This window comes from Vipera berus (assembly GCF_964194415.1).
Source record: "Vipera berus genome assembly, chromosome: 1".
NCBI lineage: Eukaryota > Metazoa > Chordata > Lepidosauria > Squamata > Viperidae > Vipera > Vipera berus.
In genome coordinates, this window is record NC_138202.1 from 13,417,989 (window position 1) to 13,438,226 (window position 20,238).

The 20,238-nt window shown below is 43.2% G+C and overlaps 1 protein-coding gene across 1 annotated transcript in view; it reads left to right on the forward strand.

Annotated features, from left to right (window-relative positions):
• The first annotated feature begins 699 nt into the window (after positions 1-699).
• MKNK2 (MAPK interacting serine/threonine kinase 2) overlaps positions 700-20,238 on the forward strand; it is a 50,612-nt gene continuing 31,073 nt past the window's right edge. The window contains exons 1-4 of the mRNA XM_081343493.1: positions 700-783; positions 2,628-2,802; positions 17,551-17,632; positions 18,970-19,071. Coding sequence (XP_081199619.1) covers positions 2,755-2,802; positions 17,551-17,632; positions 18,970-19,071 — 232 coding nt within the window. The 5' untranslated portion in view covers positions 700-783; positions 2,628-2,754. The remainder of the gene's footprint in view (positions 784-2,627; positions 2,803-17,550; positions 17,633-18,969; positions 19,072-20,238) is intronic.

The window sequence follows — 20,238 nt, forward strand, 5'->3', positions numbered from 1 at the left end:
TAGGACCCTGCTTTGCCTCTTGGCGCAAATCCCAACCAAGCGTTGGCAATTCCACAAAGCCGCGGCAAAACGTTCCAGGGCTTTAATGCGTCGTGTGAAGACGCCAGAGGCGGCACACACGCACACCCACCCACACCCACCCGCGAAAGCAGGATGCGGGTGTAAGGAAGGGAGCATGTTTATCTTGGCAAACAAACCATAACAGTTACTCGTTGTCTTCCCCCGCCCCTTTCCTTCCCTTTCTGCAGAAAAAAGGCGGTAGTTACGAGAAGGACAGAAGCGCTCTGCACATGCTCGAGAACTACTCTAGTCTATACACCCCGCTTATTCGGCTGAACGGGCAAGTCGGGCAATCAAAGAAACGCTCTGCGCCTGCTTGAAAGTTAATCGGCTTTATTTGACGCGGCTCTCTTTCCCTGCGCTGGGGGGGGGGGAGATGCGCAGGCTGGGGCGAAGCCACTCTGCACATGCTCGGAAGTCCTTTGTCTCTGGCTGGCTTTTCTCCCGGAGGAGGAGGAGGAGAGGGGGAAGAGAGGAGGAGGAGAAGAAGCAGCGGAGGAGGAGGCGTTGCACGGGTTCCGCGGTCGGCTCCGCCTCGCCGCCTGGCTCGGCTGAATAGGCGAGCGGCTAAGCTGATGCAAGCGGCCCTCCCCGCCGCTGCCTATATATAAGCCGAGCTCGAGGCGCCCCCGCCGCGGAACCTCCCTTCCCGTGTCTTGGAGCCGCCAGAGGCTTGGTGCCTTTCCATCAGCAGTGGCGCCAGCGCTGCGGGGCCCGAGCTCGGTAGGCAAGCCGGACGGGACGGAGGGGGATGGGGGCAGGCGGGCGCGAAGGGGGCCGAGAGACGGCTGGCTAAAAATTCTGCATCTTCCGACCTCATCCTTGCAACGCCGCTTTTGCCTGGTTTTGGCAAAAGCAACTGCGCGGCTTTTCCCTTTTTTTTAAAAAAGCTGCATTCCGAAGATAATTCTTGCACGGAAACGGGGGAGGGCGAGAATGGGTCCCCCCCCTTCAAAAAAAAAAAACAAAACACCCCTCAACTCAACCTACCGCTCGCGCAACTCTTCCGCCGCCCCCCCTCCTTTTATGCGGTGGCAAATTTCGTAGCGTTGCAAAGAAAGAAAAAAAAGCTGGGTTTCTCGGTGCGTTTTGAGTCTTGCAAAGGGGGGAGCTTGCCGTGTGGAAGAGAGGCAGGCTGGTGAAACGGTTTCGTGCCCCCCCCTCCCCCGATTATTTAGCACTGAAGAGGTTCTCTTCCCCCCCTCCCCATCATTTCCTGGGGGAATAATGAAGGTCTTTTGCAAAGGACGGGGCTGGAGGCTCCCTTGCTTTCTGTCTCGCGTCCCATCTTCTTAGGCGACATTCATAGCTAGAAATTGATTTTCTTACGAGCCTGAGATTTGGGGGAGCTTATGTGTCCCCCCCCACCTCTAGTTCGTTATCATGCCGGGTATTCCCCCCTTTCACTTAAGTATATAATAGAAAATGAGAGTGATCACGCCCCCTTTCATCTACGGTAGGATATATGCGCGGAGGAGGAGATGGGGGGGTATACTTGGATTTAAAAGAAAATGCATTATTGCAAAAAAGCCCACTCCCATTGGAAATCGGGGGTTACGGGTCTACAGCCAAAGATCGCCCTATTGCTGATGCAGAAAAGGGGGGGAATTGGAGCAGTTTGGTTTTCTAGACTTTGCGACTACCCCTCCTCCCGGAAAATTTACGGATTTCTCCCTTTCCAGATTATGCTACCTATGTGACCGTATGTACTCCTATATAGCCTTTGGGATATTGTCTTTTTTTAAAAAAAAATAATTATTTTACAAAATCGGTGGATGTATTTTTCCGACGTTCATTTTGTAAATTAAAAAAGAGGTGTGTATATTGTACACGCCCCCTTCTTTTAGGATGTCCCCTTTCTCCCAGCCCCTGCCGTCTAAATTTGCTTGAATAATACTGTACAATAACATTGCAGTTCTACTAAAGGAACAAAAAAAAATTTCTCCCATTGGGTGCATTGCTACACAAAGGAATATGAAACCTACTCACACCCCCTTCCATCTACTTTCCTATGTATTAAAAAAAAGGGCCCTGGGTCCAACAGATGAGATGAAAATTGTTTTTGAGGTGGGGGATTTGGATGTCTCCTATTACATTTGGTAATAGGACTGGTCTGGACTGAGGGGTTTTGTGGCTAGACTTAATTTATTTTAATTTATTTTAATTTTATATTGGATTGTTTTTAAATTTTGCCTTGTAAACCGCCCTGAGTCCTTTGGGAATTTTGCGGTATATAAACCAAATAAATAAATAAATAAATAAATAATGGTTTTTTGCAGAGTAAAGTGCCTCTTAGCTATGCACATTAGGAAACATCTGTGTAGCTTCCATTGTAACTCTCACCCCTAAAAAACAGCAGGGTTGTGATTGAGTGTGTTTGTTGGGGTGTGCCTTTTTCGGGGTCTCTTTCTAGCTCTAATTTGTCCTCTGTGTGTTTATAGACTTGATATGTTTCACTGTCGTGTTTTGGTTAGTCTGATCATTCTTTTAGCAGCTGTTTTAATCCAGCCAAAAATTGTTCAATGAATCCTGACATTTGTCTATTTTTTTCCCCTCCTCTCTTCCAGGGTCTTTTTCAACCAATCCGGACTAGCTTCATCCAAATTTTTCTCTCTCTCCACCCTTCCTTGTTTCTTTTACTATTTTTCTCCCATTCTCTTATTTGGAATATTCCTGCATTTTTAAAATCTCAAGATGGTGCAGAAGAAAACTGAGCTTAAAGGCTTCCATCGTTCTTTTAAGGTACAGTTGTGACTATTTCATTTTTTTTAAAATGATATAAAAGCAGATGAATTCCTTTTGTTTTAAATCTTTGCTACTTTGCTTTTGGTTGTAAAAATGAGCCATGGGGTTTAGTTGTCAATAAAAGAGGACGTGGGGAAAAAGCTGAACTTTTGTTGGTTGTGCTTGCAAGTTTCTGAGTCACACCAAAGAGTTAATTTCTGAAGAAGTGAGGTTGCTGTCCCTTGGGAATACATAATACTTCCTAAAATATTTACAACAGGTAGAAGTTTACAGGTGTTTCTGCAAAATGTTGCAAGTGATCCATTTCTCCAAATTTCCTGATGTTCTCCATCCTGTTGTAGCGTATTTTGTAACTACTGAATAGGCTCTGTTTCCACTGGAACATTTGTAATTTTTTGTAAAATACATTTTAATGGACACCTTCCCTGTTCAGTCTTGTTGGTACTCAAGATTTCTTGGTTTTGTAGAAAGTTTGTGTTCTGTCACTTTACATTTGAAGTGGTACTGAATTTGGCAATGTGACACTTAGGGAAGAAAGGGAATGGTCAGGATTCCCAAATGCAGATAGTCCTTGACTTATGACCACAATTGAGGCCCAGATTTATGTTGCTAATTTGTTAAGTGAGTTTTGCCCCATTTTACAACTTTTCTTGCCACAGTTAAGTGAATCATTGCAGTTGTTAAGTTGGTATCACAGTAGTTAAGTGAATCTGGCTTCCCCATTGACTTTGCTTGTCAGAAGGTTGCAAAAGTGGATCACATGAACCTGGAACACTGCGGCTGTCGTAAATAGGAACCAGTTGCCAAGCATCTGAATTTTGATCATGTGACCATGGCGATGCTGCAATGGTCATAAGTGGAAAATGGTCATAAATCATTTTTTCAGTGCTGTTGTAACTTTGAACAGTCACTAAATGAACTGTTGTAAATCAAGGACTACCTGTAGTCTTGGTGTTACATGCTCGTAAAATCAGATCATGGATATGAATCATTAAATTAATTTAATTTTAATTTAATAACATTTATATACCGCCCTTCTCCCTGAGGACTCAGGGCGGTTCACAGGGCAGAATAAAATAGCGAATACAAACATTAAAATAAGATTAAACAAATTGCCCTAGTTAAAAACAATATAAATACAACACTAAAAACCCCCAGAAAAGTTAAAAAACGAAAAATAAAATAACCCCAACACTCCCCCTCAGGCTAGGCCGGCTTGTACAAACAGAAATGTCTTGAGATCGCGACGAAAGGAGCGAAGATCGGGCGCCATCCGGAGCTCAACCGGTAGCTGATTCCACAGCTCCGGAGCGCCCACAGAGAAGGATCTCCCCCTGGGGGCCACCAATCGGCATTCTCTGATCGGTGGCACCCTGAGGAGGCCCTCTCTGTGGGAACGCACAGGGCGCAGGGAGCTTGATGCCGGCAGCAGATGTTCCCTGAGGTACTCCGGCCCCATGCCATGGAGTGCTTTAAATACCGTTACCAGTACCTTGAATCTCACCCGGAAGACAACTGGCAACCAATGCAGCTCACGGAGCAGAGGCGTAACGTGGGAGTATCGGGAGGCTCCCAACACCACTCTCGCGGCTGCATTCTGTACCAGTTGGAGCTTCCCTTGTTGTTGTTAGCTGCAAAGTCGTGTCCGACCCATCGTGACCCTATGGACAATGTTCCTCCAGGCCTTCCTGTCCTCTACCATCTTCTGGAGTCCATTTAAGCTCACTCCTACTGCTTCAGTGACTCCATCCAGCCATCTCATTCTCTGTCGTCCCCTTCTTCTATTGCCCTCAATCTTTCCCAGCATTAGGCTCTTCTTCAGTGAGTCCTTCCTTCTCATTAGGTGGCCAAAGTATTTGAGTTTTAGCTTCAGGATCTGGCCTTCTAAAGAGCAGTCAGGGTTGATCTCCTCTAGGACTGACCGGTTTGATCCCCTTGCAGTCCAAGGGACTCGCAGGAGTCTTCTCCAGCACCGTAGCTCAATTCTTTGGCGCTCGGCCTTTCTTATGGTCCAACTTTCATTGCCATACATTGCAACTGGGAAGACCATAGCCTTGACTATACGCACTTTTGTTGACAGGGTGATGTCTCTGCTTTTTAGTGTGCTGTCTAGATTTGTCATGGCTTTCCTCCCGAGGAGCAAGCATCTTTTAATTTCTTGGCTACAGTCCCAGTCTGCGGTAATCTTAGAGCCCAGGAAAATAAAATCTGTCACTACCTCCATTTCTTCCCCATCTATTTACCAGGAATTGAGACGGCCGGATGCCATGATCTTAGTTTTCTTAATGTTTAGTTTCAACCCAACTTTTGCACTCTCCTTCTTTACCCGCAACAAGAGGCTGTTTAGTTCTTCTTCACTTTCTGCCATTAGAGTGGTATCATCCCTACTACACCACCATTTTACCCTCTTACCTATTCTTGTTCTTGCCAATACTTTGCAAATACCTGGTGCCAAAAGTGGTACAGTGTATTATTTACATAGCACAGTCTATCCCAGTATTTCTCAATCTTGGCAGCTTAGACTTGTGAACCTCAACTCCCATGCTGGCTGGGGAATTCTGAGTGTTGAAGTCCATACATTTTCAAATTGCCAATATTCAGAAATACAGGTCTATCCCAATTTGTAATCTTCCAATGCTATCTTAGACATTGATGTTCAGAATTTCCTGTGATCAGGTTTATTCCTAGTTTGCTTAACCATGCATAAGACAAGTTCTGTGCTATTAATCATGGTTTCCAAACCCCAGTTCAATGTGCTGTATCAAAAGCTGTTATTTGTGAACCGAGTAAGCCCTGACTTCCAAGTATATATTTTACTTTAATGAGAAATAAGTTTGTACGGAGGGGCAGGAATAGAGAAAGTTAAGGAACAACAGTGTTGAGAAAGTAAATTGCAGATTTTAGAGCAAAATACAATAAAGGCTTCTGTAGGTGTTGACTAGAAGAAGAAAAAAGTATGTTTAGGACGATGCAGGTTGGATTCACACATTCAGCTAAAACATAGTGTGGTTTGCTTATCAGTAATTATGCTGTTGTGTTACCAACACAGCAAGCTTTGTAAAACCCTGGTGTGTGGGTTAATAAATGTGATTTTAGCCATGTGTAGTTAGTACAGTGCAGTTAATCAACTCTGGCTTAGTTTGCTACATGAACACAACTAACTGTTTAACATTTGTTCTCAACATGTGTGTTTAGAGATTATAATTTTGGCTACAAATCAGTTTAATTTATGTTTTTCCATAGCAGTAGTTTCATTGTGCCTTTTCTGGATTCAACAAGAAAAAAAACCTGGCTTGGATTTTAAAGAGGATATATATATCCTTGTTTGTTTTGCTTTTGAGAAAGCTTGACTAAGTGTCATCCTAGGCCAGGGGTGTCAAACTCAATTTCATTGAGGGCCGCATCAGCATTGCGGTTGCCCTCAGGGGGCCAGGTGGGTATGGCCTACTGGGTGGGCGTGGCCTACTGGGTGGGCGTGGCTAGAGTGTGTATGGCCTACTGGGTGGGCATGGCCAGCTCTACATCGTTCGCATCGAGGGTGCCTATGGGGGCCTGGGCGGGAGTGGGACAGATCTGAGGGTCTCTGGCAGAAGGAGGGTCTCTGGGCCAGGGCCAAGGCAGTGGGGGCCATTCCCTCACTGTTTCCAGGATGGCTTCGCGGGCCGCATGAAACCACTTCGCGGGCCGGATCTGGCCCCCGGGCCTTGTGTTTGACATGTCTGTCCTAGACTGTGATTTGCAGATTTAGCCCTAAAGTGGGTATTGCAACCTCTGACTTTTCAGAGAGACCCAAGAGGCATGTTTGTAATGCCAGCAAGCTCACCTGTTTTTTTTAAAAAATGATAATTTGCAATTGTTCATCTCCAATTTTTCATTCATTTTACAAAGAGCCCCTTACCTCTTTCTTCGTTGGAGTAACTGTGGTTTGAAATTCTGTCCCCCCCCCCCCCGCGCGCAATGTAAAAATAAGCTTCTAGTTCTTTTGAGTGATGTAAAGAAATCTTATTGCTGACATGTCCAAACATGCCTGAAGATTCAGGGATATACTAATGCTATGTGGGTAGCTAAAAAAACACCAATAGGGTTTGAAGAAAGCAGATTGAAGGCCCCCTTCTTGGGGGATACGAAAGAGGGGTATGTCTGGCAAAATAAGTCAGTAAAGTAATGGAAACCTTGCATGAAAATAATTAGCATTTATTCATTTATTCTGTGCTCCTATACTGTCAGGTAGAAATTCAAGTTATTTATAGGGGTGATGTGCATAGTTTGTGCCTGGTGGCCTTTGGAGAACAGAAATTGCAACAGTGCAATTGTGGGCTTGCCAGCCTGTCTCTTCCAATTTGCTGCTAGCTGCCTAGTTCCCATTATGCAGGTGGAGTAACTGAGCCTGAGAGAGCCTCACAGCCAGCCAGTTCAAAACCTGTCCTGCTTATGTATTCTACCCTCCAGGGATGACAGTCAGCACTCTGCTCAAAGCACAGGGTTCAGCCTATGAGGATTTCTCCTCTTTCCTGTCAGTCCCTGTTCATCTTTTGCTGGCTGATGGCTCCTCCTAATTATGGGATGTTGGCATCCTGGTTGGCAGCATGTGTGGGCTGGCACTGTTGGGCACTGATGTAGGGCAGTTGGGCTGGTCTCTACTTTTTAATAGAAGCTTCTGTGGGTTAAGTTGGGTTTGCCCTCCTTGAAAGCTGGGTAATTGCTTGTCTTCATCACAAGCTGAACTAGAAGGTGCATAATTGTACTTGGAATGCCTTTTCTCTTTGTATCATTGAGTGTTGTATCTTAAGATTTATGATTACTGTATTTTATGATCATGATTTATCACTTGTTGCTTGTATGTACACTGAGACCTTATGCACCTGAGACAAATTCCTTGTGAGTCCAATCACACTTGGCCAGGGGTGTCAAACTCAATTTTATTGAGGGCCGCATAAGCATTGCGGTTGCCCTCAGGGGGCCGGGTGGGTATGGCCAGGGTGGGCATGGCCTACTGGGTGGGCGTGGCTAGAGTGCCTGTGGCCTACTGGGTGAGCATGGCCAGCTCTACATCGTTCGCATCGAGGGTGCCTATGGGGGCCTGGGCAGGAGTGGGACAGATCTGAGGGTCTCTGGTGGAAGGAGGGTCTCTGGGCCAGGGCCAAGGCAGTGGGGGCCGTTCCCTCACTGTTTCCAGGATGGCTTCGCGGGCCACATGAAACCACTTCGCAGGCCGGATCCGGCCCCCGGGCCTTGTGTTTGACATGTCTGCACTTGGCCAATAAAGAATTCTATTCTGTTCTTTGGGACATTTGTTTGCAAGCTGACACACAGGTTAAAATGGCTGCCACCTGGGCTTTTTTTGTGTGATTTCAACCTGACGGGGCACTTCTGAACAATAGATGACTGTTAAGAATTGAGCATGGGGGCTCAATTTGCACAAACCTTCCTAGAGTCCAGATAATGCTCCTTTGATTGTAGGCATGTAGTAACAGACCATCCTGGTTTACTGTATATAATATGCAATTTATACAGTATACTGGTTTACTACTATAACTGTAATTGGAGGATATAGAGAGATTTAATTCTATTTGGTAATTGTGATGTGACAATAGGATAAGTCACCCTTCATCCCAGGTTCTCCAAGTTCTCCAAAAGATGTTTGCAGTGTAACTACTAGTGCTGGTTTTGTGGATACTCAGGCAACCTGTTTCCTCTTAAAACACAATTTCTCAACCTTGACAACTTTAAGATGCATGGACTTCAATTCCCAGAATTCTGGCCAGGGAATTCTGAGAGTTGAAGTCCACGCATGTTAAAAGTTGGTAAGGTGGACAAAGCCTACCTTAGATTAAGGTTTCATTGAATAGGCCATTTTAGATGTTGTTGGTACTTATTAAGTAATTAAGCAATAATGCTCTGGCATTAAGTTTCAAGATCCTAGTTTAGCTTAAACTCCTGCTGCTAGTTAGGGTTCAAACTCCCTTGCTTAGGAAGGGCTTGTGAATTTTGCTCTCTATTGTAGTTTATTCCATGAAGACTGCCTTTTACTCTCACAGCCTTGTGAGGTAGTCTACAGAGATGTTTGAGAGACAGAGAACAGTGAAAGTGAAGTAAGTTTGTTGGGCCCTAGCTAACTGTGTAGTAAAACTCAGCTGCTGTGGCTTTTTCAACCAGTAGAAACCATGAAGACCTAGCCAGGGCTTACGTAAGGTTCATGCCCTGGGAATATTATGGTTGAATGAGAATTTGTCATGTGCTCTGAGTCCAAATTCAAAGCACAACTAGCTAGAAGTAACTGAGAAAGTAACACACTCCATACCTGAATTCAAATACATTTCCCCCTCTTTTGGTCCATGGCCTTTCAGCAAATAAATAAATAGATGGTGTAGGACACTAATACTCCTGTTAAAGGAAACAATGTCGTCTTAATTTGTCATTTCACCATTAAGGAGATCCAGGTTCAAACCCTTAGCATTATTGTAAGGTTTCGATCAATTTTAGCCTATCTAGCAAGAGAATAAGGGACGCGGTGGCTCAGTGGGTTAGGACACTGAGCTTGTCGATCAGATGGTCAGCATTTTGGCGGGTCGAATCCCGAGTGCCGCGTAACAGAGTGAGCGCCTGTTACTCGTTCCAGTTTCTGCCAACCTAGCAGTTCGAAAGCATGTAAAAATGCAAGTAGAAAAATAGGGACCACTACGGTGAGAAGGTAACAGCGTTCTGTGCGCCTTTGGCGTCTAGTCATGCCGGCCACATGACCTCTTTGGAGATGAGCACCGGCCCCTAGAGTTGGAAATGACTAGCACACATGTGCGGGGGAACCTTTACCTTAGCAAGAGAATAAAAAGAGGCAGGAGTTGCAGAGTTAACTGATGTGTAGGAAAAAGGGTACAATGAATATTTATTTTCATACCCATTACTCCACAAAAAAAGCAAATAGCTTCATGCCACAGAGGCAGGTAATTAATTCAGAATTGGAATCTTGATTCTGGAAGAACCAAATCTGTTTTTTTCCTTCCTTGCAAATTTGGGGTATTCATGAACACACACAGTCTGTTTGCATTTTTCCTCCTCTTTCTCCAAAGTCTTTGCTGAATGAGTGGCTTGTTCTCCTGAAGTCCTTTTTGCAAATTAAATCTGCATTATATAATACCCATTCCCTTCACTCTGGACTGTGAATTTGATCACGGAATTTGGTTTGGGTTGGCTGCACTGAACATTTTGGGCAGTAACTTGAATTTCTTGCTGGTGTTTTTCCATCAGGTTTATAATTGCTCCAGTTGCCTTGTGGGTATTACCAACCTGTTTTTTTACTGCCTAACCTTAATTTAGCACTGTTGTGTTGTTGGGTGTTTTTTTTTAAAGAGCCAATCAAGGTAGATACTTCGGTGCATTGGTTGTGGTGTATGTGTGCATCTCTTGTGTTTTCAGGGGTGGGGGAATTTTGCTGCAAAATTCCTGTCGGGTGCAGTCGTTTTTCTGTTTTTGTTTAAACAGCACAGCTTCCTGGCGTGGAACCAAACGGCAGTGTGGGTTTATGAGTGCGTTGTGGTGGAGAGCAGCTGGAAGGAAAAGACTGGGAGGGGTGGGGGGCTGGGAGTTCCCAAATGAATGGACGGGCTTACGTTTGTGTGTGTGTCCTGGTGTTGCTGTTTGCCTCCCTGTGGGTGTCCACACTTTTTTTTTTAACTACTTGTGTTGATGTAACTTCTGTTGTACCTTGTGGTTTGGATGCCAGCGAGGCCCTGGAAGGGGTGGGTGGGTGGGTGGAGCCAGAATGTTATGTAAGCTCTCTTTGCGTTCTGCAATGTTGGGCCTAGCTTTTCCTGCAGGAGAAAAGCGGATGCTAGGAAAAGAGAAAAAACAACCACCCAGAAATATTTTCTGGACACGTGGGACCACCAGAGGGTAGTAGGACTTACTCTAGGTCTTTTGTAAAAAAAAAAAAGAAAGTCGCAAGTGAGGTCTGAGGCTATACCAGGAGGCTAAGCAGAGCCTCACAATTGCAGTGTGATGGCTGAACATTTAAAGCAGGAGCTGCCAACCTTTATGGTGGCTGGGGAATTCTGGGACTTGAAGTCCACAAGTCTTAAAAGTTGCTAAGGTTGGCTGCCCTAGATTTAGAGCAGTTTGTGCATACTGGATTAAAAAGCGGTAAGAAGCGATCAAGCCACGGCTGCAATTGTGACATGTAATTTTGCATGGGGGTTTGCCCAAGAACACGATGTGCTGCATATCACATCCCCTGGCCTCAACCTAGATGCCTTGTTTACTTCTGAATCTTGTTTCTCTCTAATGCCAAGAATGTCTCCTGCTTCTCCCATAAGACATGGCAAGAGCTTTTTCTAATTTTATATTTTAATACACCCAGGCCTTCTAAACACTCCCCTTCCTGGTACTGTCTTGGTTTCTGTTTTATCTTCTGTAATAATTATTTTAATCCCCAAGCAAAGCATTATGGGATTTGTGGACTGTTCTGGTCAGCATTTTCTCCTGGCTTAGTGGTGCTCATGCAAATCTCTTGTGTGCTCTGTGTGTGCGCGGGCCTGTGAAAGCACATATGAAATTTCTAGATAGTGAAGCAATATTTCCCAAGTGTGTCTGACTATCTGATACTGCTAAGTCTGGGCTGGTGTCCTCATCAACGAACCTATTAGTTCGTTGAGTTTTTATTTATTTTTTCTGCACAGTTCTGCCTCACCTCAGAGGCAGATTTTGTAAGAATGTTTGTTTGTATGTAGGTTCCGAGTCTACGTTTATTTATTGACAGGAAAACTTACTGAACTGGCAGTGCCATACTTGTTCTTACGCACTTCCACAACTTTTTACATAGATTTTTCAGTCAGACTGGGATAAGGTTAGTGTGTCCTTTTTCAGCTTTGTGTGAACATTGGGCAACAATATATGAAAGGCTCTTAAAATGTGGTGGCTAGTTCTCCTGTCAGCTCTTATTAACTCTTAGCTGTATTAGAGGCAGTAATGAAGAGATGATTGTGTGATATACAGAATTGTTTGGGCCGCTCAAGGAGTCCCTTTTATTAACAAAATTAATGAGATGTTTCCTCCTGTTTGTATATGACTGGAATACAATTCTTTTTAAAACAGGTAGTCCTCGACTTACAACTGTTTGTTTAGTGACCATTCAAAATTACAATGCCACTGGAAAAAAATGACTTATGACCATTTTTTCACACTTATGACCATTTTCACACAACCATTGAAGCATTCCCATGGTCACGTGATCAAAATTCAGATGGTTGGCTGTTGCAGTGTCCCAAGATCATGTGATCCTCTTGTGCTCTTCTGACAAGTAAATCAATGGGGAAGCCAGGTTTGCTTAACAACCGTGTTACTAACTTAACAACTGCAGTGATTCACTTAACAACTGTAGCAAGAGTGGTAAGTTGGGGCAAAATTCACTTAACAAAATGTCTCACTTAACAACATAAATTTTGGGCTCAATTATGGTTGAAAGTCGAGGACTACCTGTATATTAATTTTTTGCTTTTAAAATAATAAGCAAAAAATCAAAATACCAAAATATATACATTTTCAAAAAATATACAAGTGCTGAAAAAACAAAAGCAAAAACAAGATACAGAGAACAATGTGTTGCTGTAGTTACAATTCTATAAACAATTATTGAATATAAACAAGTATGTTTTTTATTGCATTTATATGACTATCATGCTTATAAATGAGTCCTATATTTCCTTATATTTATCAATAGCAAAATCTACATCTGTAGGCAGTCCACTTGTAGGTAGCAAGTGTCATCAGCTCTTCAATCCATTGAATAAATTATTTATTATTTATTAATTTTATTTGTATACCGCCCTTCTCCCGAAGGACTCAGGGCGGTGAACAGGGCAATACATATTAAAAAACAAGATACAAAAATTAAAAACGATTAAACAAGATAATAAATAATAATAAACCTTTATTGTCAAAGTACAACATGTGTACATTGAGATTAGCTGAGCCTGCCCATGAATAAGTTAAAACACATTAAAAAATAGGTTAAAACAGATTAATAAAACCCAACCCCATCCCATCAGGCCATCATATTCTTTTAGTCCAGGGCTTTACAAACTTTTCACCCATTATACCACTTTTAGGATACAGGAACATCCGAGTACCACCAGTCGCCTAGCGGTGTCAAAAACTTGATGACCCCCCCAAAAAGGGGAAAAAGTAATGAAGTACAAGTAGTCCTTGACTTACAACAGTTCGCTTAGTGACTGTTCAAAGTTACAATGGCAGTGAAAAAAGTGCCCCCTAAGCCACAGCCGAGCAAGACACCTGCCTGCCTGCCTGGTTTTCACTGTTGTGAGCATTTCTGTTGAGGATTGGCAGCAGGGGTGGGGGGGTGTTTGGTTTTTATTCCCCCCCTCTGCTGGGTGGTTGCAGCAGGTTTTGATCACTTCACATGACCCTGGGACACTGTGAGCGTCATAAATATGAATCAGTTGCCAAGCATCTGAATGTAAATCACAAGACCCTGGAGATGCTGCAACATTCCAGCTGATTGGCGCTTCTTCTGGGCTCAGCAGAAGCGCCAGGATTAGCGCCTATCTCCAGCTGGAGCCTGGTGCTGATCCTGGCACTTCCGCTGAGCCCTGACAGCCCCGAAGAAGTGCTGATCCTGGCGCTTCTGCTGAGCCCTGCAGCTCCAGCTATCTCTTGCTCAGGCTTGTGCGATGCTGCCACCGGTTCAGCTCATTCCCTTCCCCCGCTACCACTTTTCTAGGATGGCGGTGTACCACCTGCCAGGTGCCAATGTACCACAGGTGGTACCCGTACCACTGGTTGAAAAGCCCTGTTCTAGTCCAACCCCCTGCTTAGGCAGGAAACCCTATGCCATTTCAGACAAATGGTTGTCTGTCCAGTCTCTTAAATAAAACTTCCAGTGTTGGAGCATTCACAACTTCTGGAGGTAGGTTGTTCCACTGATTAATTGTTCTAACTGTCAGGAAATTTAGTAAACAGCGTGTTGTCTGGGCTTCTATTTACAAAGTAATCACTAACAATCAGTTTCTGTATTCCAAAGTCCACATAATAGTTTTGCTTGATTTTCTCTTCTTCTAATAATATTCTCTTTGCCAACCTTGAATTATTACAATTCTTATTAGTTTGATAGGTAACAATTAAATATAAAGATTTTTCTAAAATTTCTACCAATAATAATCTCATCAATATCATGCTTTTTTTCCCTATCTGGTCCTCTTGGTTGCCTCATCATGAGTCCTGTTTACAATTCTTGTTTAAATGTATTTTCCCTACAGTGTTCAAAACATTCTTACTGGTTAAAATTTCCCAAGGTTAATTACCTTAGAGTATTTAAATCTATTTTCACGTCTTAAAAAGTAAGTAAAAGACACAAAAGAAAAACAAAGAAAAAAGACAGAAAAAGAAATTTCTCCTTAGTTCTAGGTTGCTTCTCTCTTTTATTAGTTTCCATCCATTTCTTCTTGTCCTGCCTTGGAGAATAGGTTAGTTCCCTCTTCTTTGTGGCAACCCCTGAGATACTGGAACACATCATGTCACATTTTCTTTTCATTAAAGTTGTTGTTGTTAGTTGCAAAGTCGTGACCGACCCATCGCGACCCTATGGACAATGTTCCTCCAGGCCTTCCTGTCCTCTACCATCTTCTGGAGTCCATTTAGGCTCACGCCTACTGCTTCAGTGACTCCATCCAGCCAGCTCATTCTCTGTCGTCCCCTTCTTCTCTTGCCCTCAATCTTTCCCAGGATTAGGCTCTTCTCCAGTGAGTCCTTGCTTCTCATTAGGTGGTCAAAGTATTTGAGTTTTAGCTTCAGGATCTGGCCTTCTAAAGAGCAGTCAGGGTTGATCTCCTCTACGACTGACCGGTTTGATCGCCTTGCATTCATTAAAGTAGACATAACCAATTCCAGCAATACAGTACTTTCTCACAAAAGTAATCATAATAATTATGCTCTTTTTTCCTTTTGGAAATGCTGATAAGGGTTAGTTGAAATAAAAATCCTTCCGTGTAAAAATGCAGCTAGGCAAAACTGATTTTTCCTCATTGCCCTCAGAAATGATACTAGCCTGCTGAAGCAATTAAGGCAATGTTTTTCAAACTTAAACTTGAAGCTAGCTGTGTGGACTTCAACTCCCAGAATTCTGCCTGGGGAATTCTGGCAGCTGAAGTCCACGCATCATCGTCATTGTGGCCAGTGTTGGCAAACACTGCAATAGAGATGACCTTGAGGTCTTGTGTGGCAGCTTACAAATCTACCAGTTGAATAAATTAATTCAACTGTATTAATTCAAGTATTCCTGAAGTCCCTCCAGACTTGGCATGTCATCAAGTTTGGGGGCTTCAGAGGACCAGTAAGCTCTTTCGGTGGCTCCATTGCAGTCAGTCCTCAACGTTTTGTTTAGTGACAGTTTGAAGTTAGAACATCACTGAAAAAAAGTGATATTTGACCATTTTTCCACACTTACCACCGTTGCAGCATCCCCATGGTCACATGATCTCAAAATTCGGAAGCTTGGCAACTGACTCATATTTATAACGGTTGCAGCGTCCCAAGATCATGTGATCCCTTTTGTGACCTTCTGAAAAGCAAAGTTAATGGGGAAGCCAGATTCACTTAACAACCATTTTAGTGACTTAATAACTGCAATGATTCACCTAACAACTGGGGCAAAACTCGTTTAACAAATGTCTCACTTAGCAACAGAAATGTTGGCTCAGTCATCGCAAGTCGAGGAGTGCCTGTACATGGTTAACATTTACTACTGTCTTATGCCTTAGGGCAGGGGTCTTCAAACTTGGCAGGGCTGGCTGAGGAATTCTGGGAGTTGAAGTCCACAAGTCATAAAAGGGCCAAGTTTGAAGACCCCTGTCTTAGGGGAGTTTTTTTAACATTCTAATAATGACTTCTTATATGTTAATTGTTAATATCCCACCCAGAGTCACTTTTTCTGTGATGAGCAGCCATATAAATTTGATACATTCATAAATAAATATAAACATGTAAAGAAAAGTTGGAGAGAGACTCTACCAGCTGCTTCTGTGGAATGTGTAGGTGGGGTGCCCTTCCCTCTTCTGGGGTTCTCCACTTAAATTCTCAGCCAGAATTCCAAGGGTTGCAATCCCAGCACACCTGAAAAGTGCCAAGTTGGGAAATGCTGGGTTTTGGGTGTAGCAAACACCAATTGCCTCCCCCAAATGAATCACCTGATGTTTGATAGTGGCCTTGGAAGTGCCTGGGAAATTTCCTTGAAGCTTATTTATCCTAAATAAAACTTCTCCTCATTTTGGGATGGCTCTGGGACGCTGGCAGGAAGGTGTTCCAGCTTGTTTAGACAAGCCTGTGGCTTGTTCTGCCCTACAGCTTCGTCTTCTTCCTAGTGACCACCTTTTGGGAATGGCCCTTTCTCATTATATTTCTTTCTTTCTTTCTTTGACATGTTTGAACATAGCTTGTATGTCAAGGTTCCCATCAAAGAAACACCAATCCAATTCCCCAACATGTTACTAGTCCACAAGAATGTCCTTTTATAATATTGTGTGTCTTAATTGAAGCTTTTAAACTGCCCAGTGGCTCAAACTCTGTTGATCACTTATGACTAAGTACGCTAAATATGCAATCTGAATAAAAGCATGCACCGTAAAATAAAAAAAATGTGAAATAAAAGCACTGTACAGATAGTCCTTGACTTACAACCATTTGTTTGGTCACCATTAAATGGTTGCAGTGGGACTGAAGAAAAGTGACATATGTCCATTTTTCAGAGTTACAACTGTAGCAGCCTCTCCAGGGTCATGTGATAAAAATGAAGGCACTTGGCAACTGGGCTCTATTTATGACATTTGCACTGTTCCCAGAGTCATCTGAGCACCATTTTCAACCTTCCCAGCTGGCTTCTGACAAGCAAAGTCAGTGGGGGAAGTCAGACTCACATAAGGATCTCATGACTCATTTAACACTTGCAGTGATTTGCTTAACAACTGTGGTAGTAAAATGGGATACAAGTCAGTTAATAACTTCCTTGCTTAGCAATGGAGATTTGGGGCTCCATTGTGATCGTAAGTCAAGGACTAGCTGTATCAACTAATCCAGCAGCATGTCAGGCATAGAAAAATGGATTAAAATACTCTTGAAAGCCAAGTAAAAAGCCTGGGAAAATAGAAAAAGTCTTCACTTGTCACCCAACTGATGCTCACTGGTTTATCGATTGAGCCTCCCTGGAGTAAACGGGTTCCCACCATGGAACAGGCTCTCCCTCCTTTGTAGAGTCTGCACTAGAGAGGCCTCTACTAGGTGACATTAAGATCATAAACAGAAAAATAGGCAAAATGATTTACAGGAAAATGAAAGTATTCTCTTCCTCCTGCAGTGAAATGATTTAAATATGCACGATACCCACCTGGCCTATGCAGGCTTGTTAAGAAGAGTGTGTGTGTGTCTGTGTGTGGAGTATATATATGTGGGGTAGGTTTTCTTAAATACACAGGGATCTGCTGCAGGTCTTTTATTACATGTTCATAACAAGCGACGTGCCAAGAGAGCATCCTTGACAGCTTTGAAAAACCATAACTCGGACTGACAGCAGTTACGTTTTGCCTTTTTCCAGCAACTGGATTTGGTTGTGATCCAACTGGCTTTTAGAAAGAAAATCCTGTAGGGAGATTGCTTGCTCTTCTAACACTATTTCAACTGATTTATTTTTTTTTAAAAAAAACTTTTATATCACCTTTTTCTTTTCTTTTCTTTCCATTTCACCAGGGCCAGAATCCTTTCGACCTGGAATTCTCTCAGTCCACTCACCTGGAATCTGTCTTCAGTTTTGAATGTTCCTCTCGGCCCGGTGAGCTCCGTTTGCCTTTGGAAAAGCAGTGGGAGGGACAGGGTGAAGCAGAGGTGGGGCAGTTAAATTTTCCAGGGAACCACCTGGGAAACTGGGACCGTTGTGCAGGGCTGGACTAGTTGAGCTGTGAAGGTGTGTAGGCATGCAGATGCAAACCTAAGTAAGTTGGGGCGGGGGGGGGGGAGGGAAATAGCAGCCGCCTTTAAAATAAAAGCAACTCATGTAGGTTGGATAACGACAGCCAAAGGGCCAGATGTGGCCTTGGCAGCTGTATAATGCCAAGCCTGGGATGAAGGCTTGTTAGGGATGAATGTATGCATTTATAAAATTCATAGTCTGGGTGGTGAACAAAATACAAGTCCCAAAGGTCCAGGCCTGCCTCCCCCACCCCCACCCCCCCAAAAAAAAATCTCAGGAAAGAACTGGTGTCCCTTTCCTGCTTTTTGCATTCCAAAGTGAGTCTGTTTTAATCCATTGAGGAGAAATTGGATCATTGCGTATTTTCACAGCTAGCAAGTTGCTTCTGAGCCCCGGGAAATGGGTTGAAATCTGGCTACAGGTAATCCTTGACTTAGAACAGTTTGTTTAATGACCTTTCAAAATCACAACGGGACTGAAAAAAGTGACATCTGACTGTTTCTCACACTTTTCAACTGTTGCGATATCCCCGTGGTCAGCTGATCAAAGTCCAGACGCTTGGCAACTGGCTCCTATTTAGGACAGTTGCAGTGTCCCATGATCATGTGATCCCCTTTCGTGACCTTCTGGGAAGCAAAGTCAACAGAGAAGCCAGATTCCCTTAACAACCGTGTTATTAACTGACAACCTGGAGTGATTCACTTAACGACTGCGGCAAGAAAGGGTGTAAAACGGGGGGGGGGGAGAATTCAGTTAACAACTGCCTCTCAGCAACGAAAAGGCTGGGCTGAATTGTGGTTGTTAAGTCGAGGACTACCTGTATTGGGAATTGGCGTGTGGGGTCATACGGCCATCTAATCTGATTCAGATGGACTTCCCTTTGGCTCAGTGGTGAATGCTGATGAAACCTGACATCTATAAGCTTTGGACATGTGGTTGAATTAAGATCTTTACAAATGATGCTAAGGCTGCACTCGAGGAGGGGGGGGGGCTCTTCCCCTTTTTGCAATTGGTGAGAAATGCTAGCCTGAGAAAGAAGCTCCTCCCCATGTCCTAGTTTATGGGCAAAATATAAGGTTGTCTTCAAGATCTGGCTTGCCTATAATTGTCGGGTGTTAATTGCTTCTAAGTTTGAATGTTATCCTTATTGTAGTCCTATCTTTTCTTCTTCCTTTAAAAACCACAATATTTGTTGACAGATATGCCTTCGAGTCAGCCCATCGACATCCCCAATGCCAAGAAAAGAAACAAGAAGAAAAAACGCTGTAGAGCCACGGACAGTTTTTCAGGGAGGTTTGAAGGTGAGGTGAACGTAGCCAAGTCACTAGTCCACATTGTTAAGTCTCCAGGCGTGGGGAAAAAGTCAGATGGCTCTGAACCTCTTCTTGTAAAAATATTTTATTTTAAGCTTCAGTGTCGGCTCACAGATCTATGAGGGAATTGTCTCGATTCCTGTAGTAGAAGAGGAAGTTCATAAATGTATTTATATACTAATTTCCAAAATGGTTCACAAACTAAAACAAACAGGCGGTTTTCTGACGAATCCAAAAAGAAACTAAAAGAAGGAACTGACAACTGGCAAAATGATGAAATCTATTCATGGGCCAGAAAACAAACTAGGTTAATTTAAAATTCAACCCAAAGAACTGAAAAGAACAATAACAAGAACTTGTTAACCTGTTTTCAGTAAGCTAACTGGGAAAATCCTTATGGATCTTCTCTCGTTTTCACTGGATTTTATAATAATAATAATAATAATAATAATAATAATAATAATAATAATAATAATAATAATAATAATAATAATAATAATAATAATAATAATAATAATAAGAAGAAGAAGAAGAAGAAGAAGAAGAAGAAGAAGAAGAAGAAGAAGAAGAAGAAGAAGAAGAAGAAGAAGAAGAAGAAGAAGTTGGAAGGGACCTTGGAGGTCATCTAGTCCAACCGCCTGCTAAGGCAGGAAACCCTATACCATTTCAGACAAGTGGCTGGCCAGTCTCTTCTTAAAAACTTCCAGTGTTGGAGCATTCACCACCTCTGGAGGCAGGTTGTTCCACTGGTTACCGTAGTTGTTCTAACTGTCAGGAAATTTCTCCTTAGTTCTAGGTTGCTTCTCTCCTTGATTAGTTTCCATCCGTTGCTTCTTGTCCTGCTTTCAGGTGCTTTGGAGAATAGCTTGACTCCCTCTTCTTTGTGGCAGCCCCTGAGATATTGGAACACTGCTATCGTGTCACCCCTAGTCCTTCTCTTCATTAAACTACACATACCCAATTCCAGCAACCGTTCCCTATATGTTTTAGCCTCCAGTCCCCCAATCATCTTTGTTGCTCTTCTCTTTTTTTCATATACTGAGGCCAGCCAGCTTGCTTGCTTGCAGACAAGATAGTGTTTCTGATTTCCATATCTACTTATATAAATACCCATCAAACTGCTGCCTTTTGGAGAAAACAAGATAATGCAAAGTA